This window comes from Schistocerca piceifrons, chromosome 7 (genome assembly GCF_021461385.2).
Source record: "Schistocerca piceifrons isolate TAMUIC-IGC-003096 chromosome 7, iqSchPice1.1, whole genome shotgun sequence".
Lineage (NCBI taxonomy): Eukaryota > Metazoa > Arthropoda > Insecta > Orthoptera > Acrididae > Schistocerca > Schistocerca piceifrons.
In genome coordinates, this window is record NC_060144.1 from 184,107,037 (window position 1) to 184,134,005 (window position 26,969).

General features: G+C 37.6%; 1 protein-coding gene across 1 annotated transcript in view; it reads right to left on the bottom strand.

The window, feature by feature from the left end:
* The window catches only part of LOC124804892 (testis-specific gene 10 protein-like), a 40,402-nt gene extending 17,516 nt beyond the window's left edge, over positions 1 to 22,886 (bottom strand). The window contains exons 1-4 of the mRNA XM_047265265.1: positions 22,693 to 22,886; positions 14,604 to 14,780; positions 5,698 to 5,900; positions 3,507 to 3,638 (exon numbers count right to left, since the gene is read on the bottom strand). Coding sequence (XP_047121221.1) covers positions 3,507 to 3,638; positions 5,698 to 5,900; positions 14,604 to 14,780; positions 22,693 to 22,872 — 692 coding nt within the window. The 5' untranslated portion in view covers positions 22,873 to 22,886. The remainder of the gene's footprint in view (positions 1 to 3,506; positions 3,639 to 5,697; positions 5,901 to 14,603; positions 14,781 to 22,692) is intronic.
* Positions 22,887 to 26,969: the final 4,083 nt, after the last annotated feature.

The following is a 26,969-nucleotide window of genomic DNA, read 5'->3' on the forward strand; positions in this document are numbered from 1 at the left end:
AAATTTCACAGCATGAAGAATGTTCAGAGATTTGCAGTTTTGAAGAAATGAATATCTACATATGGAAAATGTAGATGTTCCTAACTGCAAATCTCCCAAAGTTTCTGACTGAATGCTTTGAAATTTTGACATAATGTTGCACTGGAATATGTACATGTTTTTATATACATGATTTTTAATGTAATTTAATATATAATTTTTTTATAAATTTAATAATAAAGAAAGGCTGTTACAAAAAATCTCAAAAGTTATACATATTGTATACCATATATTAAAGAAATAGGTGCCTAAAAATGCATACTAAAGCAATTGGTCGAGAACTTTTGGAGATATATGATTTTCAACAAATGAACACTCAAATTTTTATTTATGTAGACTGCTTGAAATCAGTCTCCATTTCCGTTACAAAACTCTCATTTCAAGGAGCCTGGAAACAACACTGTCTGTACTACAAATATTACCATCTCTTCTCATAAGAAATTCTACTTATTCCAGCTGATAGATGTGATCTGCTCCTTAATCTTTTGCAAATACATGATAGAAACTTTTGTTGCTGCAATAAGAACTGTCACTGATACCTACAGATTACAGATGAAATAAATCACACATTCTGAAGGACAGACAACATTACATAGAGAGAGAGAGAGAGAGAGACTGCATACCCAACTGTTAAAAGCATTGCACATGAAGAGTTTAGGTTTCAGTCTGACATACAGTTTGGATTTGACAAGCCTATACACTGCTGCACAGTAAAAGGACTCATCCTGAATTTTAAAAAAAAACTCTTCCAACCTTAAAAAGGCACTTACAAATCAAGTTTTTTCCAGGTAACATTGCTCTGGTGCTAGCTGTTATTCATGATTCACTAATGAAACTGCTGATAGAAGCGGTCAATGGCTTTGAGAGTGATCAGAGTGAGTCCTCCTTGCTTCCTTCAATAGTTTGTTAAGTCCAGTTGACATGCACCAATCTGTGCTTCTACATACCTCAGATAAATGATTTGTAGGGACCATGTCACATGACAAAATGCACCAACCAATGTCACTACTGAGTTACACCTGACTGTGTCTGGAGCATACAAAAGATTTTTTGGGGGTTCTGTACCTCAACTGGCAAAATTTGAACCCTTATAGGATCACTTTGTTGCCGATCTGTCTGCCTGTCAGTCTATGAAGACTTGTTTTTGTCAGGGACAGATAAGTTTCACAGTACAAGTAAAGAGAAAAATCCAAAGCTGTTAATTGGTAATTACGTCACCTGTTTTTTCTATTTTTCGTCCACCCATCTGTTTAGTTTGTCAAGAACCCTTTTTCTTATGAATGGGTAGAGGTATCAAGTTGAAATTAATGTCAAATATTAAGGTCTACAGTCCCCTGGTGTTGTACAAAATTTAAGTTTGTTATTCAGTGCAATAAAAAGATAGGGCCACCTGTAAGGACCCCTTTTTCTCAGGAGCATCAAGCTGAAATTTATGTCGAACACCAAGGTCTACGGTCTCTTGGCAGTGTATATAATTTAAGCTTCTAAGGCAAAGTGATCAAAAGATAGGGCCATATATGTGACATATTTTGCTACTCACATATTCACTCTTCAAAACCTATAGATAAACTATCTATACACACGTCGGGCCTGCTGGTTCAGCGGTAAAGCATATGCCTGGAAACTGATTGGTCCGGGATTGAATCTCAGCTGGACCATGGATTTTTCAACTTCGTTCTAATCTAGCCTTCACCTCTCAACAATGTGAGGAGCCACCAGAAACAAGTAGTAGTTCAGATTCCACTTTAAACTGTATGTTCCCTTTCCCCAGTTGGATAACTGGGGTATGTCAGGGACACACCAAGTCACAGAAATGGCATCCAATAGAAAGACATGCAGCAGGCCATTGAGCCACACGAAATTATTATTATTATTATTATTATTATTATTATTACCATCATCATCATCATCATCATCATCAACAAATATAATTGAGTTTGCACAGAAACCTCAGTCTGTGAGTCCTACTTGCACTTGTTCAGCTCCCCCCCCCCCCCCCTCCCTCCCCGCTCCAGTCCAGGTAATGATAGCTGTAGGAGATCCTGAAGTGCTGTGTATGATCCAAAGAAATGTTCCCATTCCTCCTCCACATGAGACTACTAAAATCCTAGTGAACAAGTGAGAAGCATTTGTAACAAACTGCGAGAGTTTGAAGCAATTCCAAAACACAGTGGAGTTCATATAATTCTAGGTACCTGAAATTGATAGTAGTTAAATTCTGAGAGTCAATCTAACAGTATATTGAAAGGACAGGCTTGAAAGGATAGGCTACTGAGAACAGGAAGTGGTGTATTTGTTGCAGTAGACAAGAAGCTCAGATTCACAGGGATAGTAGTAAAAGATGTATTTGTTAAAGATATTAACTGGTTTTACACAAACTGATTGTCTTTAAACATTTGAAAATGACGTCACACTCAGTTCTGTATTGTCAAAAATACCACACCTCCTATAACTGCAGTGTACTAACAAAAAATAATGAACAGAATAGACAGTTCTGACTTTTAGGGTGTGCACATTGATGAAACCGTAAACTGAAAAACCATATAGTAGACATGCTGGAACTTTCAGGTTCAGCTACTTCTGTCATGAGATAATTGCCAACTTTGGAACTCAAAAAAAGTGAGTTGATATATTTTCCATGTTTCCATTCATTGACATCCTATGGGAGGATATACTGCAGTAACTCCTTGCTTAGGGAGGTACTGCAAGACAGAATGTGAATAGAATCAAGTATGTATTTCACACAGATGCATCTTGCAGGCATCTCTTTAAGAAACTGGGGACATTAACTAAAACCTCACATAACTTTTATTCACAGATGAAATTTATTGTCCACAGTTCATTGCAGCGTGAAAGTAGCAGAGACATTTACAAATATATTATAAGAAAGAAAAATGATCTAGACTCTCCTCTGATAAATTTAGCTTTAACACAGAAAAGAGTGAAATAACAAGTTATAAAACTCCTTGACAATCTGCCTTTTGAAATACAATGTCCCATGGATTAAGCTTGTAGGCCTTAGAGGATTTCTTTTTTTGAAGAGAAATAAGTAATCAGTCACAATCTGTAAATGGCCAGTATTCCTTTCCTGTTCATCTGCTCCCTCTCTCCCCTACCATCAGCCACACTTCTGCAAAGCACCCTACCACTCCCCACCTCCTTTCTCCCCTTGCCCACTCCTCACTACACAACTCCTCATCCCAGTCAAACTGCAGTGCCAGCATGATCTAGTGAGCCAGAGTGGTTTTTTTGTGTGTGTGTGTGTGTGTGTGTGTGTGTGTGTGTGTGTGTGTGTGTGTGTGTGTGTGTGTGTGAACGTGCCAGTTGATTGTAAGTAAAGCACAATGAATTTCAATGCCTGACAGCATTATTATTTGACAGCTTCACTCAAGAAACAAGAGATAATTCGATAAGATATTTTTAAAAACTGAATATCAAGCAATACAGGAGTAACAAATATACCTCACCTTCTAGATTCGTCTAGCATGCGTGCCCGTTCAAAACGTTCATTTGTAATCTGCCTCTGTAGGTCTGCCACTTGCCTGCTGTACTCAGCTGCTTGGGTCTGGTAACGTCGAAGATCTGCTGCCCCTGCATCTCTTGTGAACAAAACAAATATACCAGCTACAATAAAAATTCCAAGAAATTGCTGATAAACCTATACATAAATTATTGCAAGAAAAATATCACAACACGCCATCAGAAAATTGTGAGAAAAGTATACATGTACAGCACATAGACAAGGTGTGTATTCTGAATTATGGATGGACTAAAGGTGCTTGGAGTGAACATTGTAACACAAAAATGGAGAACAAGTAGGTACATGTGGAAGCACAAACGTTTAGTAGTATTTCTTCATACCACAAGAGAATTTCAGACAGATACTGCAGAACAGTTTTCACAGAACAAAGAAAGCACGGCAGGTATAATACATTTATATCACTTTGTAACACTGTAACAGCCATTTTACATGATGCATTAAAGGCCAGAAGAATTTTATGTACACAAAACAGAATTAGGACCAGTATTAATATGATGAGAGACAGAATTGATGGCCAGTACTTAACTTGAGAAGACAGAATGTATAGTACTGCTGATAGACACATTTAAAAATAAAATTGGGGTACTATCTTGGCTTTCAGAAATAACACTCACTTCCATGGGAGGATGAGAGGGATGAGTTTGGAAAGGTTTTTAAGAAAAACTAGGTTACTTTCACCCAGGGATAAAATAGGCCCACCTGTAGTGATGACCAGAACAGACAAATATGAACGAGATGGTGTCAGACAGAGTATGCCAGAGATAATACATTGATGCACTGTGCCAACTTCAGCACACAGATAATGATAGAGTGAGACATACAGATGGATTAGGTGGAACAGAAATATGAGACTGTGATGGTAAGATTTTTCTTTGTCTGCTTGACAATGATAAAAGAATGAATGATGTCCTAGTCTAGTACAGGGTTGACTAGTGTCAAACAATGACTATTCAATTCATGTTGCAACTGTGATACAAATGACAAAATTCTTCTTATGACAAATTATTAGAATAGGCTGCCATGTTGAGTAGGGCATTATCCAATGGTGAATGTGTTTCAGTTTGCACAGCAAATATTAATTTCAGAACTTCCTTTAAGATGTACTGACTCACAGCTTGCTTGTGAAATTTGCCAAGTGTTGTACTAGGTGACAAGCGCAAAGTACTTCACTGTTGTAGTCAGGAAAATCATTTGTTTGTAAATGTATGTTACCGAGTACAGTAATAAGTAAAATAATTAAAAACTCATTCTGCCAAAGAGAATCAAGAGAGCTTGTAATAGTAAGGAACCAAATTTTAAAGATAGTTATCTTGCCATGGCATATTCTTGTTATATAGGAAAAACAATTATATGTTTGTCAACAATGACAGTGAAGTTCACAGCATTTCCTAGTTTCCTTTTCTAAGCATGTCATTTTATGTTTTGAATAATTTTATTGTTCCTTAGGACAGCTGTCACATCCACAAGTATTCTGAAAGTTTATAACACAACACTGGTCTCAATTGTTCTATCAGAATTTTGAATAGGATCACAGTCTCTGAGCAGTCAAAGAATTTGCAGTGAGGTGGTCAGCACTCTGGGTTGAGAATCATGACAGCCATCTACGTCTTCTGTTGACGGACAGTACTTGCCCTGGTGCTGAATGTGCACTGGACACTATACTTTTCTTTTATTGAGGAATTTTTTGAGCAAAATAATACAGTAGCAACAAAGCTGCTGCTAGGATCTCAGACAGACATGTACATTTATACAGCAAGCCATTTGACACTACACCACCAGCATACACAGTAACTGTCTGCTTAACTTCTTCCACTTCTACTTGGAAGTAACAATTGTCACTGCTAGTCAGTGGATAGGCTTTTTGCCACATACTATTGAATATAATGAACAGGAAGCCTATTTGCCATTCCTGTAGTCAACCTTCCCCCCCCCACCTCCACCACCACCCCTCAGAGCAATCCAACCAAAACAAATGTTGCCTTTTAATGACATAATATATAGTAGAATATTCATTAGAAGTCTATTTCATTTGTAGTTACAAAACTATTATAACAATCACCCATGAAATTTTCAATCAAAATTACATTCACAATAAAACAATAAAACATCAAACTTACAGATCAGCTTGGAGATCTGATACTTTCTGCCTCAGGCGAGTCACCTCGCATTCAGCATCTTGGGATGATCGCCGAAACCTCAATGCCTCTTGACGACTACTGTCCAGGATTTCTTCCAAAGAGACGACAGTTGCTTGTTCCTTTGACAGTTGCACTTGTAAACATTCCACCTCTTTCCGTAGCTGACACACTTCTCTCTCAAGCTGATGGATGAGAAAGATCATTAGAGCATCACCAAATGCTAATCAGTGCATTGTCAATAGGTAGTTATGATGTGATAGAACTGAAGATATAATTATTACTATACAACTATAACATACATCAGTGCTGCTGGACAGGAAATAGACAAAATTTTACTACTGTGTCATGAGATGCCTTCTTAATCTAATTTTATTATCAACAGCTCTCTGCATATTTAAAATTCTGAAATAAAATTCTGACCATATGTCATTGATAATTTATTGTTAACACCTCCTTCAGTCCATTATTTGTAAATAAATAATTTAATCCTAACTTTCTTCTTGTCTCACTTCTTGCGAGTATCCTGATAATATGCTACATTGCTCCTTCTACCCTCTTCCTCTTTGCCACATTACACCCTATTCTTCTGCTACATGTATGTTATCAAGATGACTGAATCCATCGGAAAATTCACCTTGATACCATCTCTTACAACTGTCTTGCTGAGCACAATACACAAGATTATATATAGCATCCATTTAGCTTGCTGCATCACCATTACAATTATAAAGTTGTCATTAGGTATGGATAGACATGGTCAATCTGTCTGTATTAGCCCTTTGGGAGCCGTAGACATGTTGATACATTGTGCTGTCCAATTCCCTCGGGACATGCATGTTCACACTACCCAGTTGGCCTCTGAGTGCTATGCCTTTGTTTACACTGTTCACCCAAAAACTTCAGAGACTGCTTTTATTGCTGGGATATAAGTGATGTCATCACAGTTAACTATAGTGGCACCTTGAACTAACTATTATAAACAACAGATGTACTTTCAACCAATCAGTTGTGAGCAGGCTGTGTTTAAGTACCGGACACGTGACTGTAGTGTGTCAATGGTGTTATGTTACATCAGAATTGGGTAACGAACTGAACATCTCTAAATTAAGTGGTCAAGACATTCTCCAGAATGTTTTGATGAACAGAAAAGTATGTACAAAGTATGTCCTGCTCTCCTTGACTACCACACAACAGGCAATTCTTTTCTGGAACAAATCATTATGGGTGATGAGATTTTGTGATATCAAAACAAACTCACCCACAAAATGATAACATGCAGTAATTCACATCAAAGGTAATGCTTTGAGGACATAACCAACATTCAAGCCAATGTGACGTGCAAGTTGAACAAAATCCCAAAGAAGAACTTTTCTAGCAGCTTCACATGGTTGCATGAACTTCCTGTACATTGTATTGCAGTGGGGAAAACATTGTATAAAACCCATAGCATTAAAACTCCCATCATAGTGTTTCTTTATTGTTTATTAATCCAGTCTCGAAACCTTCAGACTGATGAGGTACACTTGCTGCTGCACAGGTATGTGTATGCTGTGGATGTATTAATGTGCACAGCTATTTTTGTGTGCCAGTTTCCAATTGGCTGCTCAAGATTAAAGTAGCTTATTTGAAATACCTGCATGCTATTTGGAATCTTGTGTTGATGTTTCTGACTTCTCCTTACATTTTCGATTGTTCAGTATTACCATCAGAACATTATTCTCCTCATTTTCCTGTTATGCAAAGGCAGACTTATCTCAGTAAATGAAAATGACATATCATAGTAACTCAACAAGGGAGAAATCATAGAGATGGTATGAATGACAATGAGATTGACTTTTGATACTAACAATTGTAATGATTCTTCTATAAAATCTTGATTCAACAGTGGAACAGGGGCATCAGCTGTTAAATATTGATGAAAGCTTTTTCTTTCTTTTCATTCATATGCATTCATCATACAGGTACATTTGACTTGTCAGAGGGCCACCCTGCAATTTTTAGGTTACATTGCTTTCCAAGTAAATTTGGCACTTGTAGATGGGCAACGTATACTGCAAATTTGTGCATCACAGCAAAGTTTGTGGATGTCAACTGATTGCAGGGCACTATCAAAATAAACAGATTTGTCCAATCTGCAGTATTTTCCTTTGGCAATTGCTGCTTCTACTGCAACTGTACTGACTCTGTATGTCTGTCTTCTATACAAATTTTCTGTAACAAAAATACCTAGTGGAAAAATTAGAAGTCATTGAGATATGATAGAAAGTGCCTTGGTCAGACTGGATGCTGTTGGCAGTTAGTCTTGAAAGCAGCCTCTTACCAGAGGCATTCTGTTGCACCCCATGTGATGTGATTGGATGATGGATGACATGCCAGTCACAGCCAAGTATGATATTCATTGTCTCCAGAAAGGCTTTCCCAGGTCTGAATGACTTATTACAAGGAATGCTTCATCCAAGGGCTGCTCAAAAATTGATGCACTCTTCACATGAGAGTGAGGAACATACAAAGTCATGTGCCTGACGTCATTCTCAGTTACATAGTTAAGGTTGCACTTCAAATTGTTGCCTGCACTCCCAAATGTAATTAAATGATTATGCTTACAAAGAGCATTTCACAAAGAACCTAAATCACAAGCAGGAACCTAAACAATTTGCATTCACAATAAATGCAAATATAATTGCAAATTTTGCCTCAAAACGCTAAAACGCAAAATTGCATAATAGGTGCTGTTCCACAGTGAATTGTATCCACATGAACTATTCTATTAGAGAGAGTTTGAAATAGCTTAATTTTTTGCATATAATTATTGAAAATGTAACCAATTTTTGGATACTGGTACTGCAGATCATATGACAAAGCCCACTTTGGAAAGTTAATATGCATAAGAACACATCTGCAAGATAAAAAGTACACCAAGATAACAATATATTGGTGCACTTGATACTTTGGTGCCATGCCATCTCTTCACACTTGAATGGTCTATATAAGATACACACCATGTAATGCAATGTAGGACTTAACTGTGGGGACCTAGCATCTTCGAACAATGAAACGAATACATTTGTCTGCCAGCTAATGTACAAAAATTGGTACAATGTGTACACTTCAACATGGGAGTTTTAGGTATGAACTATGCTTGCATCAAATGCTGGTAGAGGTCAAGCTTGAACTTCCTTGTTTACAACACTGGCAACACCAGCAAGCAATTGCACAACTGCCATTACGGAAAGGTCACTTACACAGAATGAATTTTCAGAATTGCAAGCTGCAGTTTGACAAGTTACATTAAGGCTATATCAACTGACTGAACTGTGGTCAAGCCTGCCAAATTACTGTCTAGATCAAGGAGACTCTGCATGTCTGATAGCTTCAGTCTAAAAATCTTCAATGACACCAGTATTGTGGAGACACACAACAAAAGCTTTGTGGCAAACAAAGCAGTCTGACAACACAATCTGTATATACTAAGACTAGAAAGGTAGGGGTAGTAACGGAATCTACAGAATATCAATTTGTGCCATTCATGGGGATTCATGGCCATGTCACCCAGACTTGGAAACACTACAGATAAAACCAACAACGTACTTATGTAGAAGTAGGACCAAAAATAACTCTGTTCGCAGGGGCACACTTTCGGTGTGGTCGATGTATAGTTACTGTTTTTCTTTTCTGGTCACTACAGTGCAATGTGCAGACACAATAAGTGGACAGTTTGCCACAAGTGTAAGCAAGTTAGAATTATCATCAGAAGAGTGGCATGGAGCAGTGTGGAGAAACAAGCCTAGCCTCCTCTCATAAGGCAGTCAGCCTATGCCTGTGTTTCATGTTTCTGTGAAAGCAGAGCTGTTCCTTCTCATCCAGTCTGGTAAGTCTCCACTGCTCCAGGGTTCTGGGTGACTTTTCCAAACTCTTCCCATTCTCTAAATATCACCACTCTTTTACCTTCAGCCCTCTTCTTTCCCCTTCACCCTTCTGCCAGAAGACGAATACACTGGCTCTGAAAGTTTGTGGGTTTCAATACCTTTATGTGTATTTTCCCCTGCTCCTGCTTGTTGAATCAATTTTTCATTCATCCAATAACAGTATATTTTCAAAAACTGTTTATTGTTGCTGCTATATTTTTCAGTTCCAGGTATTTGTTCAGTTACAGATATTGATTACAGGATTCCTAAATGTGATTATTTCTCTAGAATGGTAGCCAAATCAGAATGATTTAGTAACAATTACATCAATATTGATTTTATAGTTTGAATACCCCCCCCCCCCCCCCCATGAACCATGGACCTTGCCGTTGGTGGGGTGGCTTGCGTGCCTCAGCGATACAGATAGCTGTACCGTAGGTACAACCACAACGGAGGGGTATCTGCTGAGAGGCCAGACAAACATGTGGTTCCTGAACAGGCGCAGCAGCCTTTTCAGTAGTTGCAAGGGCAACAGTCTGGATGATTGACTGATCTGGCCTTGTAACAATAACCAAAACGGCCTTGCTGTGCTGGTACTGTGAACGGCTGAAAGCAAGGGGAAACTACGGCCGTAACTTTTCCCGAGGGCATGCAGCTTTACTGTATGATTAAATGATGATGGCATCCTCTTGGGTAAAATATTCCGGAGGTAAAATAGTCCCCCATTCGCATCTCCGGGCGGGGACTACTCAAGAGGATGTCGTTATCAGGAGAAAGAAAACTGGCGTTCTACGAATCAGAGCGTGGAATGTCAGATCCCTTAATCGGGCAGGTAGGTTAGAAAATTTAAAAAGGGAAATGGATAGGTTAAAGTTAGATATAGTGGGAATTAGTGAAGTTCGGTGGCAGGAGGAACAAGACTTCTGGTCAGGCGAATACAGGGTTATAAATACAAAGTCAAATAGGGGTAATGCAGGAGTAGGTTTAATAATGATAGGAAAATAGGAGTGCGGGTAAGCTACTACAAACAGCATAGTGAACACATTATTGTGGCCAAGATAGATACGAAGCCCACACCTACTACAGTAGTACAAGATTATATGCCAACTAGCTCTACAGATGATGAAGAAATTGAAGAAATGTATGATGAAATAAAAGAAATTATTCAGATGGTGAAGGGAGACAAAAATTTAATAGTCATGGGTGACTGGAATTCGAGTGTAGGAAAAGGGAGAGAAGAAAACATAGTAGGTCAATATGGATTGGGGCTAAGAAATGAAAGAGGAAGCCGCCTGGTAGAATTTTGCACAGAGCACAACTTAATCATAACTAACACTTGGTTTAAGAATCATGATAGAAGGTTGTATACATGGAAGAACCCTGGAGATACTAAAAGGTATCAGATAGATTATATATTGGTAAGACAGAGATTTAGGAACCAGGTTTTAAATTGTAAGACATTTCCAGGGGCAGATGTGGACTCTGACCACAATCTATTGGTTATGAGCTGTAGATTAAAACTGAAGAAACTGCAAAAAAGGTGGGAATTTAAGGAGATGGGATCTGGACAAACTGATTAAACCAGAGGTTGTACAGAGTTTCAGGGAGAGCATAAGGGAACAAGTGTCACAAATGGGGGAAAGAAATACAGTAGAAGAAGAATGGGTAGCTTTGAGTGATGAAGTAGTGAAGGCAGCAGAGGATCAAGTAGGTAAAAAGACGAGGGCTAGTAGAAATCCTTGGGTAACAGAAGAAATATTGAATTTAATCGATGAAAGGAGAAAATATAAAAATGCAGTAAATGAAGCAGGCAAAAAGGAATACAAACGTCTCAAAAATGAGATCGCCAGGAAGTGCAAAATGGCTAAGCAGGGATGGCTAGAGGACAAATGTAAGGATGCAGAGGCTTATCTCACTAGGGGTAAGATAGATACTGGCTACAGGAAAATTAAAGAGACCTTTGGAGATAAGAGGACCACTTGTATGAACATCAAGAGCTCACATGGAAACCCAGTTCTAAGCAAAGAAGGGAAAGCAGAAAGGTGGAAGGAGTATATAGAGGGTCTATACAAGGGCGATGTAGTTGAGGACAATATTATAGAGATGGAAGAGGATGTAGATCAAGATGAAATGGGAGATACGATAATGCGTGAAGAGTTTGATAGAGCACTGAAAGACCTGAGTCGAAACAAGGCCCCCGGAGTAGACAACATTCCATTGGAACTACTGACGGCCTTGGGAGAGCCAGTCCTGACAAAACTCTACCATCTGGTGAGCAAGATGTATGAAACAGGCAAAATACCCTCAGACTTCAAGAAAGAATATAATAATTCCAATCCCAAAGAAAGCAGATGCTGACAGATGTGAAAATTATCGAACAATCAGTTTAATAAGTCACAGCTGCAAAATACTAACACGAATTCTTTACAGACGAATGGAAAAACTAGTAGAAGCCGACCTCGGGGAAGATCAGTTTGGATTCTGTAGAAATACTGGGACACGTGAGGCAATACTGACCTTACGACTTATCTTAGAAGAAAGATTAAGGAAGGGCAAACCTACGTTTCTAGCATTTGCAGACTTAGAGAAAGCTTTTGACAATGTGAACTGGAATACTCTCTTTCAAATTCTAAAGGTGGCAGGGGTAAAATACAGGGAGCGAAAGGCTATTTACAATTTGTACAGAAACCAGGTGGCAGTTATAAGAGTCGAGGGACATGAAAGGGAAGCAGTGGTTGGGAACGGAGTAAGACAGGGTTGTAGCCTATCCCCGATGTTATTCAATCTGTATATTGAACAAGCAGTAAAGGAAACAAAAGAAAAATTCAGAGTAGGTATTAAAATCCATGGAGAAGAAATTAAAACTTTGAGGTTCGCCGATGACATTGTAATTCTGTCAGAGACAGCAAAGGACTTGGAAGAGCAGTTGAATGGAATGGATGGTGTCTTGAAGGGAGGATATAAGATGAACATCAACAAAAGCAAAACGAGGATAATGGAATGTAGTCGAATTAAGTCGGGTGATGTTGAGGGTATTAGATTAGGAAATGAGACACTTAAAGTAGTAAAGGAATTTTGCTATTTGGGGAGCAAAATAACTGATGATGGTCAAAGTAGAGAGGATATAAAATGTAGACTGGCAATTGTTAACATCGAGTATAGATTTAAGTGTCAGAAAGTCATTTCTGAAAGTATTTGTATGGAGTGTAGCCATGTATGGAAGTGAAACATGGACGGTAAATAGTTTGGACAAGAAGGGAATAGAAGCTTTCGAAATATGGTGCTACAGAAGAATGCTGAAGATTAGATGGGTAGATCACATAACTAATGAGGAAGTATTGAACAGGATTGGGGAGAAGAGAAGTTTGTGGCACAACTTGACCAGAAGAAGGGATCGGTTGGTAGGACATGTTCTGAGGCATCAAGGGATCACCAATTTAGTATTGGAGGGCAGCGTGGAGGGTAAAAATCGTAGGGGGAGACCAAGAGATGAATACACTAAGCAGATTCAGAAGGATGTAAGTTGCAGTAGGTACTGGGAGATGAAGAAGCTTGCACAGGATAGAGTAGCATGGAGAGCTGCATCAAACCAGTCTCAGGACTGAAGGCCACAACAACAACAACAACAACAACAGTTTGAATAATGATATTTATTTTTGCAACTAGGTAACAATCATTCACAAAAAGTCTTCCAATTGAATCTGCGGCCAGATCATATAATTATCTACACACAATATCTCAGCAGTTGAAATGGTCACCATCTTAAGGTGAGAACAATATCTGCTAATCTCATTAATAAATAGTGTTCTCACATGAAGATGGCAGCCAGATGGACCACTGAAATAATGTGTTTTGATGACTGTATAATCTGGCTGCAGACAAAACAATAATATATTCAGTTAAGATGCTGGAAAAGTCTACACAGTCACTACAGAAAGTAATATTGAAATTTGTAAAGTGGGAAATGTCTGCTTGTGTCTGTGTATATGCGGATGGATATGTGTGTGTGCGAGTGTATACCTGTCCTTTTCCCCCCTAAGGTAAGTCTTTCTGCTCCCAGGATTGGAATGACTCCTTACCACACACACACACACACACACACACACACACACACACACACACTCGGGAAGCCACTATACAGGGCATGGCAGGACACTTTCCATTTGTCACCTATAAATTTCTGCTACTCATATATCCATCTTTCATTTTGTAGCATTGTAGCTCTTACTCACATCATTCCTGTTGTGATTTAATATTTCAAATCATAGAAATTCGGCAGAATAATAACAGAAATTCCTGAATGGAAAAATATGTAAAATAAGGCAAAAGTGAGCATTTACTTACAGAATGTTGGTGTGTGTGGTGCACAGAAACAAGTTACAAATTTGGGAAATTTGTGGTAAGGTCTTATGGGACCAAACTGCTGATGTCATTGGTCCCTAAGCTTACTTATCTACTTAATCTAACTTAAACTAACTTATGCTAGGGACAACACACACCCTATGCCCGAGGGAGGATTCGAACCTCCGACGGGGGGGTGCCGCGTGGACCGTAACAAGACGCCTCAGACCGTGTGGGTACCCTGCGCGTCAAGCACATAACAGAAAAAATTTAACACTACCTATTGAGCTCCTTCTCTTTTTCTAGTAAGAGTATAGACATTCACACACAACCACACAGATAGCCAAACATACACACTCAAAGTAGCAGCTGGACCGGTTATTGAATATTGGTTACAAAAAGCAGTTGTTGGGCGGATGGAGGTGGGGAGGGGTTAGGAAAGGATGAACAAGTCAAGGAGGGGGTAGCACAATAGTGTGAAGCAAGTCTTTCACCATATATCTCAGATTGAATTTTCTTTCTACTACAGTAATCACAAGCTGAAGTAATAATTTCGACAATTTCTTTGAAATTTTGTTTACCTCTTATCACTCTTCTACATCACCACCAGCAACTAGTCAACATAGCTATAAAACTGACCTTTATCCTCTGTTCATCAGACTCTGCTGCCTGTTCCTGAAGGGCCTCCTTCTGGCTGTCCAGAGTGACACAGAGATCCCGAACTGTGACAAGGTCTGCCTCTGCTCTCCGCAGCTTGTCTGTATGTTGTCGAATTTGTGTTTCAAAGCCTGCAACTTTTCCTGTCAGTTCTGCAATCTGGAAAAAAAAACAGATTGATTGTAATCAATCATGTAATTAACAAAGAGCAATAAATAAATAATCTTCAGTAACATAGAAACAGAGAGTAATTAAAAAGGATCTCCCTCTGAATATCTTCCTTCACTTGTTTTTTTTCTTTCACATCCTTTATGTTTCTGTTTCCCACCCACAGCACTTTTACTTTGCTCCATTCATCTATTGTCTGTTAATTTTGCTGTCATTCTATGAATTTCATCATTGCTTCACTATCTACTGTCTCGTATCTCCTAACACAATGCATATGCTGGTGAGCGAACAGCTAAGTAAAACTTATTGAATCATGGAATTGTAAGAGTTGGTTCAGACTGCGAGGCCAAATCTAGGGTAGGCAGCTGGACTGCCCCAGTAAGCCATGTGGTCACCGGCTTTATCAGGAGTACAAGGGAGCAGCTGCTCCTTGTAATATGACTCGAGAGGGCCTTTTGCATCTGGTAGTCAGTCTGTACAGATCAGTCTTGAAGTAACATGTTGGGGAACCGATAGTGTTGTTTCACACTTGATTTTGGGCAAGAATTTCAATATTTGGCCACACTTAGGAAAATTCCTCTTCTCTCCCCCCCCCCCCCCCCCCCCCCCCCTTCCCATATCTCTGACCTTGACCCTTGTTTTATAGACACTTAAAATGAACTGGTAAATTGGTGGGGCTCATTAGAACACCGGATATCAGAGACCTTAGTATTTAAAATAGTTTTAACCTGAAAATGACTAGGATTATGAAGTTTCAGATAATTCAGATTATGTAACAATTTGCTAATAATAAGCCATAAATAATATCTACCTCTTTTCTGTTAAAATCAAATGTGAGGAAGAAAATGAAACAATATATGGTTTTGTTTAAAATTCCATGTAAGAAGAAAGAATATTTAAGGAAGAAACAATATGTCTAATGGTTTAAATGCCCTGCTATTGTAGTTAAAACTAACTATGGAGAAAGAAAATGAAACTGCACATTTTCAAACGCATTTTTCTTCTGAGAGTCAATTTTAACAGAAAATATGTACATTCATGTTTAAAAGAAGATATAACCTATGCCCAACCGAATATTTATTACAGTGTCATGTAAAAATTACATCTGCAGAGAACCAGATATTAATTTTCAAGAAATTATTATTTACTTTTTCAAGCGTTGAAGTTCTTCCACTAGACTTGATTTTAAAACTTGCTTTGTCAGCAAAGAGAACTGTTTCTGCTTATTGGATATATGATGGCAGTTTATTTATCTACAACAAGAACATGAGCAGACCCATTGCCAAGCCCCATTGTACAACTCTTGTGATTATTCTCCATTCCAAAGATACTGTTTCATTGTGTACACCCCCAGAGCTCCTTAATACAACACTATACATAATTTTATTCAGATAGTATAAAACCCAGTTATCAGCAAGATCTCTGATGACATAATATTTGAGCTTGTTTAGGAGAATATTGTGACTGCACACTCAAATGCTGTTTAACAAGTCACAGTGAACACAATTTGGCAATATTTTGTCTTTTTAATTTTGTATAAACTCATTGGTGAATTGCAAAATAGCATGTTCTGTGGAAAGACACTCATAAAACCCATACTACAACTATGTACCTTATTTTGAGAGTGGTGTGTTATGGTTCTTGCATACATAATCTTTTCCAAAACCCTGAAGAAGCACATACACAGCACGACTGGTCAACACTTATTAATATCTGTGTTACTAGCTTTCAAGTAAAAGAGTGTGACAAGAGGAGCATATTTCAGTCTGCTTGCAAGTATTCTATGTGATAGAGATGTGCTGCATATATGAAGAACAGGATATTAGTATATTACTTGAGATATTATCAGTGACATCAGCATTTCTGAATTTCACAGGTGGGAGCTTTCCCTGCAATACATCCCACTTTTCCGTAACCCTCCTGGCCTCAACCTTCGTTAGTCACTGTCCTCACCCATCCAGCCCCTGTTCCCATTCCAGCACTACACAGCCGTCATTTCACCACCACACCCAGTCTTTTAATTTCTGTATTTTTATTTCTCTCTTTTCCGCTACTTACCCCCTCCTCTCTCCGCACCTTCTCTCCTGCCCTCTGTCTAAATTGCAACACTTCACTGTCCGTCACTCCCACCATACTACCCCTCCCCCTCCCTGCCCCAGCCTCCTCCTTACCCCCACCCAGTCACCACTCCCATCATGCACTGGTGCTGCTGCTCGCAGTGTAGTTTCAGCTCTGTGAGACTGCAGGTGTGTGTGTGTGTGTGTGTGTGTGTGTGTGTGTGTGGGCGCGCGCGCGTGCGAATTATTAATTCTGAACATTATAAAGGTTTATATGTTATTTTTAATCAGTTTCCTTAATAATAATAAATTTCTTATAAAATGTAATCTACACTAATAATAAAACTGCAAAACTGTCATGTCCTGCTTGAATACATTACTCTACAAAACTAGTAGATGAATTTTCATGAGATTATTACAGATAATTTGAGCATAGCTTTGGGCAACATATAGGGCTTACTTAAAATTGGATCACAGAAAAAAAGATATTGTAGCTATAGTTTTAGGAGTCTGCTCAGCTTAGTACTTTGGTAGTATGCCTTCAGATGTGGTACACCAAAGATCCAGTAGATGGCAGTGTTGGTTCTTTTCCCTCAGTGACACAAGTATTTTCCAAATCTTTATCAGTGACAGAGCTAAATGCCACAACCTTATCTTCACAAATGAAAATTAACATAGAATTTACTCAGGTAGGATATATGAATTTACTGATTTCACTCTGTATATTTAAAACTTAATCAAATTGCTTTACTTCTTCCAATAAGTTTTATTTATATTTGACTTCTTGACTAGAAAAATGAACTTATTGACAAAGTGATCCTATAAGTGTTGTATTTTTACTAGTTGAAATACAGAACCCTAAAAACTGATGGTACACAAAGGCACAACTTGTGCTGCAAAGCACGGGTATATCGCTAGCCATTCCTATTTCTCTGTTTGTCCTTACCATTTCAAACAATTTCCTGTCGCTTCCAATATAAATGTTTAATCCTGTGTTTCATTACATTTTATTAGTCTCGTAATCTTCTTTGGAAAGTAGCTGTTGAAGACTGATAGAAACTGATCGATAAATTGCCTGTTGGGTTCTGTCGTGGGTTCCATAAAGACATTAAATTTAGAATAGACATCTGTCACATTACGCATATTCCTTCAGTCAAGTTTCTGTAAGGCTGCCTTGAAACTTATTGTTTTCAGTTTACTAATTACTCTAACTGTTTTCCATGATATCACTTCACTTTAGTCAGTTAAGTTATTCATATGGTTAGCTGTGCATCACGGTCAGAGGGGTCATCCACTCACTACTTGGTGTGTTGGGACTCTTGCTTTTCATGTTGTATGCCGATGACACTGCAGACAATATTAATAGTAACCTCAGACTTTTAGCAGATGATACAGTTATTTATAGTGAAGTACTGTCTGGTAGAAGCTGCATAAATATACAGTCAGATTTTGATAAGATTTCAAAGTTGTGCAATGATTGGCAACTTCTTTTAAATGTTCAGAAATGTAAAACTGTGCTCTTCACAAAATGAAAAAAAAAATATCTAGTACACTATGGCTGTAATATCAAGTCACAGCTGGAATCAGCCCACTCATACCAATACCTGGGTTCAACACTTTGTAGGGATATGAAATGGAACAATCGTGTAGGCTCAGTTGTGAGTAAAGCAGGTGATAGACTTCAGTTTACTGGAAGAACACTGAGAAAGTGTAATGAGTCTACATAAGATACTGCTTAAAAATCACTCATGCAACCAGTTCTAGAATATTGCTCAAGTATATGGGACCCATACAAAATAAGACTAACAAAGGGTATTGAATGTATACAGAGAAGGGCAGTATGGTTGGTCTCTCTGTGGGAGAGAATCACAGAGATACTTAAGACACTGAATTAGCAGGCTCTTTACGATAGATTTAAACTATCCCTATGTATTGCTCACATAGGAGTCGTGAGGACAAGATTAGAATAACTACAGCATGCACATTCTTCCCCCGCTCTGTATGTGAACAGAATAAGTGGTACAATGGAACGTACCTTCTGCCATGCACTTTGCGGTGGTTTGCAGTGTATGGATGTACATGTAGACGTAGGTAAACTTTTATATCACCTACAAAAATGTTGACAATTATTGTATTGCTTTTTGGTGTAGTTCCAGTGGGAAAATTAACAACAGAACTAATGTAAGTGTTAAGTAACATTTCCGAAAGATGTCTTTTGTCTGGGTATTTTAGAAATTAATGTTAAAATCTCTACATTCACCATTTGCTTTTTTCTGTCTGCTTGTTGACATAATACTAAGTCTTTAAGAATATATGGAAGTTTACCAGTAGCAGCAATTCACTATCACAGGTTTCCAATCACTGATCTAAGCAGAAACTACTGGTTTCAGTAGATTTGAAATTGCTCATATTTTGTACATACTTGGCAATCCTCCTTTTGCCATACTTTCCCTATAGAAATAGGTTGCTAATTTATAGCCTTCTATATTTTAACACATGGATCCCTGGCTTTACAGTGTGCTGAGACAGAAATAATCCACCAACTTCTTTGTGACATTCTAGACCATTAACTTTGTGTTTTTAGTTTTCTAACATTCTGATGCATCATGTAAAGTTATTCAAAGAAGTTTGTTTTGTGAGTGACAATTTATCAAGACCTCTTTTAAAGCACTCACTGAGTGAGGTATTTAGATCAAATAAGGCTTATCTCTCATACCCGTAATCACATAAAATCTACCACTAGTCACTGGTGAAGTTTTCTTGAAAAACACAAGACTGCAAAAACCATAAAATTTAAATCCTTAAAAAAATTGATATCAACATTTTGTATATTTCAATTTTCCTTATGGAAAATATGTACTACCACATGTAAATTAACTTAGACAATGAAATATTTAAAGTATAAGATTGAGTTTCTGTGATAATCATGGTACACTTTATTTAGGAAAGATGTGAGAAAATTGTGCAGCTTTAAAAAAAGAACCCAGTATTAAAGCCATTAAAGAAAATAAAGGCAACAGTTAAACAACAGAACTTCATCATCAAATATGAATAAGCGTTGCCCATACTTCCTGCCTTTTATATCATCATTATAAATCTAATTACTCTATATTTTAAAATTTCCTACAGAATTTGTGGATAACTTCCTATATTAAATAGGCACGATGGACAATAAATGCTAAAGCCACTGGCAAGCCACATTTAACATGAGTCAGTCACTAGTAGCTGTATCTAAGGAATCAGTCTCCACCAGTCAGTTGGGGCCATTGCTTACATATTCATAGTAATAACAGTCACTGTTGGTTAAACACTGAAGATGAAACTTTATTCTACCAACAGCATACAAAATTGCAATCTCCAGATGAAGGAACGTTAATAACTTTGGTTACACAGTTGGTAACTATAGTACAAACAATAATCAATAAGGCAATATACATGAAATCTATAATATGTGGCAGAGATAAATACTGTGAGCAGTGTTTATAATCACAACATAGTGGACTGCTCCCCACCATTCTCTCCAGCCATCCCCAGGGAGTTTTAATTGTTTGAAAATTATTGTGCCATGACTAAAAATGGTCAACTAATTAATAAAATTTAAATTTTAATAACTTGTATATGATCCTAGGCTGTTTTTATTTAAAAACTTTTATTCTAATTTTTTGATCACTGTTTTCCAGGAACAATGTTTCGAAAGTTGCTTAGTTTTATGTTTACTTGTTCATCTTCTCATAAAATTAAGTTCATTTTGAAATTTGAGAATGCACTGAGAATTGTTGTTGCCACTACCACTGGATGATTGGCACTGTGTCTACACCAGTACTCTGTGACATGTTACTCAAATACTAAGGTGCAACTTCAGATTGATGTACATTTTTTATCATCTGTATGTTTTCACAAAGGATTATTGTACCAGCATAAATTCAAAATTAAGAAAAGAATTGAATTTGCCAGCCACGCATGGTTGAACATGTCTATGCTGGGTCCAAGTTTATTTTTGAAGTCTTGCATCCTGATTAGTGGAACACGAGTTGTTTTTAAGTGCTCTATAAGGAAATTATTTGTTTAATGAACAAATTGTTATGGACTGAAACTTGGGATTTGAACCCTTTAAAAGTTTAAAAAACATTCCATCATCCGTGAAATTGTAGTGACAGGTGTTTTTTGTGCAAGTTTGGAGGGAAGATGTTGTTACAAGTGATATTTATTAATTGAGAAAATTTTTGTCTCTTTAGGTGGGAACATTTTACAAGGAATTGGCAAAAGAAAAGTGAACACATTCAATGAAGGCAAACATACTCTTTTATCACTGCAATGAACTGCTGCCAGCCATGGTCATGGCCAAAACCATCAAGCAGCATTATAAACTACCAAATCATCTACCCTATCTAGAGGACTTGCCCAAAAACTCTTGTGAAAAAAAAGAGGACATAACAATCAAAGGAAATTCACACATTGACACATCAAATGAAGAAATCATGGCAAAACAGCTCATGTTTTGGAGCAAATCAACATATCTTTCCTATTAATTCTAAGGTCTTAAATAGGAAAGAAAAAGTCAGTGTGAAGTATTTTCTGTTAAAAACAGATTATACTTAAAAATCTGAGACACACAATTCATTTAAGAGTAACTGATTTTACAGTCATCATTTGGTTGTGAAACTAATGAACCATGTATGAATAACTTCCAGAGTTCTGTTCAGCTTACTACAGGATAACACAACACAAGACTCTATGCAAATAGCACTGTATGAGAAACTGGAGATACAAAACCTACAGTCAGTGTGCATTGCCATGAACATGGCTACCTACTGTAGCTCTGCCAGCATTATCACTTCATATTCTTATATAACTGAACAGTTCCACTATCTACTGAAGTAACAGAAACCTGGCCTTCACTTTCATTTCTCCCACAGTCTATGCACAAATTCATCAGTATCAGAGTATCAGAAACGGAGACCAGTTTAACTCTCAAGATATTCTCTTGAGATTATTTTACAAGACTGTATGCATTGTGCACACAATTCTGCATAGTGAAAGTAGAGAGTTCCAATTTTAAGTGCTTCCTTAGTCTTTGATAACTGGCAATTCTTTAATTTGTAGGGGGCAGCTTTCCAGTCCAAAGGCAAACAAGGGTACAAAACTGCTTTCAGCATCCCTGCTCTCTCTTGAATGAGGGGTCTCTGCTCTTACTGGAGATCACCAATCATCAAATGATATCATTCTTAAAACTCCTGGTAGGTTGTAGCAGCAAGTCAGGTTGTGACATACTGGAAAAGCTCAGTTGATGTCCACTAAAGGCAAAGATTCACATATGAATCCTAGTCAAGTACATAATAAAAAGCCCTATTATTTTCATTTAAAATATTAGCAGTAGCTTGGATGCTAACTACTAAGGTCATGATGATATAATGCTCTCTCACCTTTTTCTATTCCTAGAAGCTCAAAATTGTTATGCCTTTTATTTAGTATATTCCCATATTAGTTCAGACTGTAGAGCTTTAAAAATATTTTGTATGATTTAAATATGTTTATTACATCAACAATCAATCAAACGAGTATTGGTATGTTATGTTCCTCACACCCTTCTCTTTCACACCAATACTTCATGACAATATGATGTTTTTCAATAATATACTCTTTTCCTTATTTCCAATTACATTCACTGCTCCAAACTGTTCTACTACAATTCTACCACATCCTTATATAATAGCTATTAGAGCATGTACCATATGATACATGCCTTTATTTTGTGCTACAAGCAATAGGCTATACTTCAAAACAAATATCTTTAGCAGCATAATTGAACTTTCACATGACATTTCTTGCTTTAAGTACAATAGTACCTGAGACTCATAGCTGTGTACCAAGGAATCCCTTGTTTCGAGTTCCCCTTCGAGCTCAGCAATGCGGTCCTCAGCAAGCCGCAGTTTTGATTTTTGTTCTTGTGCTTCTGTTTCTAAACTATGGTTATTACTTTCCAGAGCTTCTGCTTCCAGGCTTAGGCCACGGAATTGTTCCAACATTTCAGAACGCTCCCGTTCCTGAAAATTAAAAGCAGCATGCTAAAGATGTGATACCAAATAATTCATATTCATTTTGAATGAAAGAATACATGACAGTGGTATAATATTCTACAGACTGGTTTTTGGCTGTTACACCATAATCAAGTACAAAGATAAATACACGGCTCTGAAAGATTTTAAAATAGTGCAACTATAGAATACCTCAGTTGGTTTCCAATGATGACAATGGCTGATTTCTCATTAATTACTAAAACAAGTGGAGTTATTTAAGTAAAATGTGTTTTAAAAATATTTAGGACAAATGAAATAGGTGAGACATTAAATAATGAACTACATGAAAAATTACAAAATGGTTCCAAGAAGGAAAATAAGTTGAACAATATATAGTAAAATTTCATAACATGTTCCCAGAGGGTGACTGAACAAGATAAACTTCTCCTTAAAAGGCCCAATATTACAGACAGATACAATTTAACACGTGAGACTAAATGGGTTAATTAAATGTTGGGCTCCATAAGGTTCCCTTTCTGTGCAGCGACTGTGGAATATAAAATTATAAAGACTGTAGCAACCAGTCGCGGAACTGTAATTATACATAGCAAAATTTTCAGTGGACAAATGAGACTGTAGTAATGTAAATAAAGGAAAAAAATGTAGCATGTGAGTAAGAGGAGTCACTGATAAAGTGGTCTGGATGAAACTGTTAGCAGTATCTTTAGTCAGAAATGGTGAGTAAGTGAACTGTGTCTGATTGTTTAGTACTAAGCTTTGGCAAGTGGCTGTACTTTTAGTAATCTCCATTATTTCAAGGTGATTCATCTTCCTTCTATTTTGGATGCTATGTAAGATTTCATGTTGGCCTTCTTGAAGTAGGTACTCTGCAAAAGTAGAGTCTCCATTTCCAAGTCACCAACTTCTATGGTTTTCCTTCGAGTGGGTGGATATTTGACTTGCCAGATGGGCCTATTTAGAATCTATCAAAATTACAAGTGATTTTCTATATTTCACTCTTTTCCAAAGCTGAAGTACTGTCTTTACCACTGGGGAAAAAAGTGTCCATCAGTGTCGCGCACATAAAATTATGTTTTAAAGTTCATGGATTTAAACTCTCTGGCCACATTCACAGACACTTTGCTAAACATGAACTGTGCACCATTTATTCAGGTCTGAGATGGTGGGTCAAATACAGGGTGCAGAAGAGAGAGAGAGAAGACCTGTTATTTTTGTTTTTTTATGCACTATGAAGTCCACCTTGGCAGGAGTATAGCCATTGCTCAATGCACTTTGTCTGACTGTGTTTAATTCAGTTGAGAAGTTGTCATAACACTCTTGGAAATGGATATTATGTGAAGTATCACTGAATGAAAGGCAGTATGGTTCTGAGTCACAGGGTGTTGAGAATCGGCAGGTATTACATTGTCAGTAGTGGTAGGCTTCCTATAAATCTTGGAAGTGTAAATGTGATCATGAATATCTGCAGTTAGGGCTAAATAATTTATGGAGTTACCCCAAATCTGAATTGTAAATTTGATAGTGTTGAGCTTAGAATTTAGATGCTTGAGGAACATTTGAATTTGTCTGGTAATACCTGCCCACCAGCTTGACACATCATCAACATACCTAAACCAGTATCCAATATTGGAAGTGAGTGGGTTATTTTCCAAACAACATTTTTCAAAATTGTCCATAAAGATTTCTGCTAGGACTGTACTGATGGTAATCTCACAATTAGACACTAATTGTTTGTATATCTTTAAGCAATGAGAAGTCCAGGATGGAATAACAACATTATGAAAAGGATAGATTGCTACTCAGCACATAAAGGAGGCATTGAGTCACAGACAAGCAAAATGAAAAACACTGCTGAACAATTAAGCTTTCAGACAAAAAAGTCGTCCTTCCAGAGCAGGAAACACACATTCACTCAGGCACAACTCTCACACATATGGCACTGGGGATTGCAGACTGTGACTGTGTTTGACACAAGCCTTAATCTGCTGGGAGGGGTGGTTGGGGTAAGGATGTGGCAAGGGGTGGAGATGGGGAGAAACAGCAATGTAGGGGTGTGGGAAGATGGTGTGCTGCCTGGGGGAATGTGCAGGGATGTGGTGGGGACAGGATGGGCTACCAGGTGCACACGCTGGGACACTGTGTTGACCTTGGGTCTCTGCCACTAGCAGCCCATCCCATCCCCATGACATCCTTACTTATTCCCACAGGTAGCACAGCATCTCCCCTACCCTAACCCTACCTCTACTGGCCCAATGCTGCCTGCTTACTCCCACAACCCATCCCAGCAGATTGCTAATCAGGTCAGAAGCATTCATAGTGAGCAGTCAGGCCCCAGTGCCTGGAGATAGTGCCATTCAAGGTGTGTACAAAAAGTAATGAGAATTTTTGTTTTTCTGAAAGCATCCTGAATGATGTTCCATGCTGTAATTTTTCATCAGAATTCAACAATGTTGGAACAAACTTTGCTGCTACACATTTCATGTTCAAAACATCCAAAGAAATTGCTTGACATGAGATAAAGGATATGCCAACATCATCAGCAACTTCTCTGATGGTGATTCAGCAATTTTCCAGAACCATTTTCTTTACTTCTTCAACAATGTCATCTGTGATTGAGGTTCTAGGTTGTCCAGGGAGGTGGTCATCTTCAATGTCTTCTCGACCCTCTATAAAATGTTTATACCATGTGTAAAATCTTGTATTACTCATAGTCGATTTACCAAAAGCCACAGTCAACATTTCAAATGTGGTGCAGAACTTTATTTCATATTTCAAGCAAAATTTAATGTATAAAATCTGCGAGATTAAAAAAATTCCTTAACTTTTTGATCACCTCATATGTGTGTGAGTGATGTGTGTGTGAATACGTGTGTGTGTGTGTGTGTGTGTGTGTGTGTGTTTGTGTGTGTGTGTGTTTATTTTGGAAGGATGATTTTTTTAATTGGAAGCTTAACTGTTTAGCATTCTGCATCAGTGTGCCTGTCTGCGACTCAACACTTCCTCTTTATCTAAAAGCTTAAATGTTTAGCAGTCTGTTCCATTGTGCCTGTCTGTGACTAAATGCTTGCTCTATGTAGAGAGTAGCGATCTATCCCTTTCATACTATTGCTTGTATATCTTGCCACAGAAACGGAAATAATTTTGTGTAATAAATTAAGAATTACAACACATACTTTCATAAAATGTACTGCTATTGTATAATTAATTTTAACAATACAACACTTGCAAATTATTGTTCGAAAAAATTTTACATCATCATTTTAAAATTATGTAACTGGAGTTTAGCATCAGCTTTGAATGTGCTTTATAAGGGTGTATCATAATTAATGGCATAAACACATACAGCTGAATGAATATGACATTAGAAGCAAAAAACTGTCAGTATGGGCTCTGAAACGCATACCTTAAGAGCTAGGAGCATTACTTCATCTTCGATACTGTACGACTGCAAGCTCTTTGCTTTCCATATTCTGGGAGAAGGTAGTATGGATCAAAACAAGAGAAAAAAATATCCAGTAAACATGGACTCTAATTCGCATACCTTAAAAACTATGAGCACTTGGGGAAGAGATGTGTTTCACAGTAGTGAAGACGAAGTGTAGTAAAGATACATAAGTGCTCATAGCTCTTAAAGCATGCATTTTGGAGCACATGTTTACTGGATATTTTCCTTGTTTGTGTTCACAATACCACCTCTCAAAATATGCAAAGCAGAGAGCTTGCAGTAGAAGGAATTTGCTTTACAGTATCAACACTGAAAAAAGTGCTTGTAGCTATAAAGGTGTGCGTTATAGAGCCCATGTTTACTGAGACTATTTTGCTTCTAGGATCGTGTGCTTTCAACTGTGTGGGTTTATGCCATTCATTATCATACATCCATTATAACACATCTGATCACTTATGATACTTTATTAAAAAGCAACTATGTAAATAATGATATACTGGTGACTTTCATGTCCAGTATTGGCATTTCTGGAGATTTTTCTTTTACTGGCACTATTATGCCATGATCGAAGGCAAATTTCTCTGTTTAATGATTCATCTTACAGCTATAATGACTCAGAAAGCAGTTACAATCACAAAGA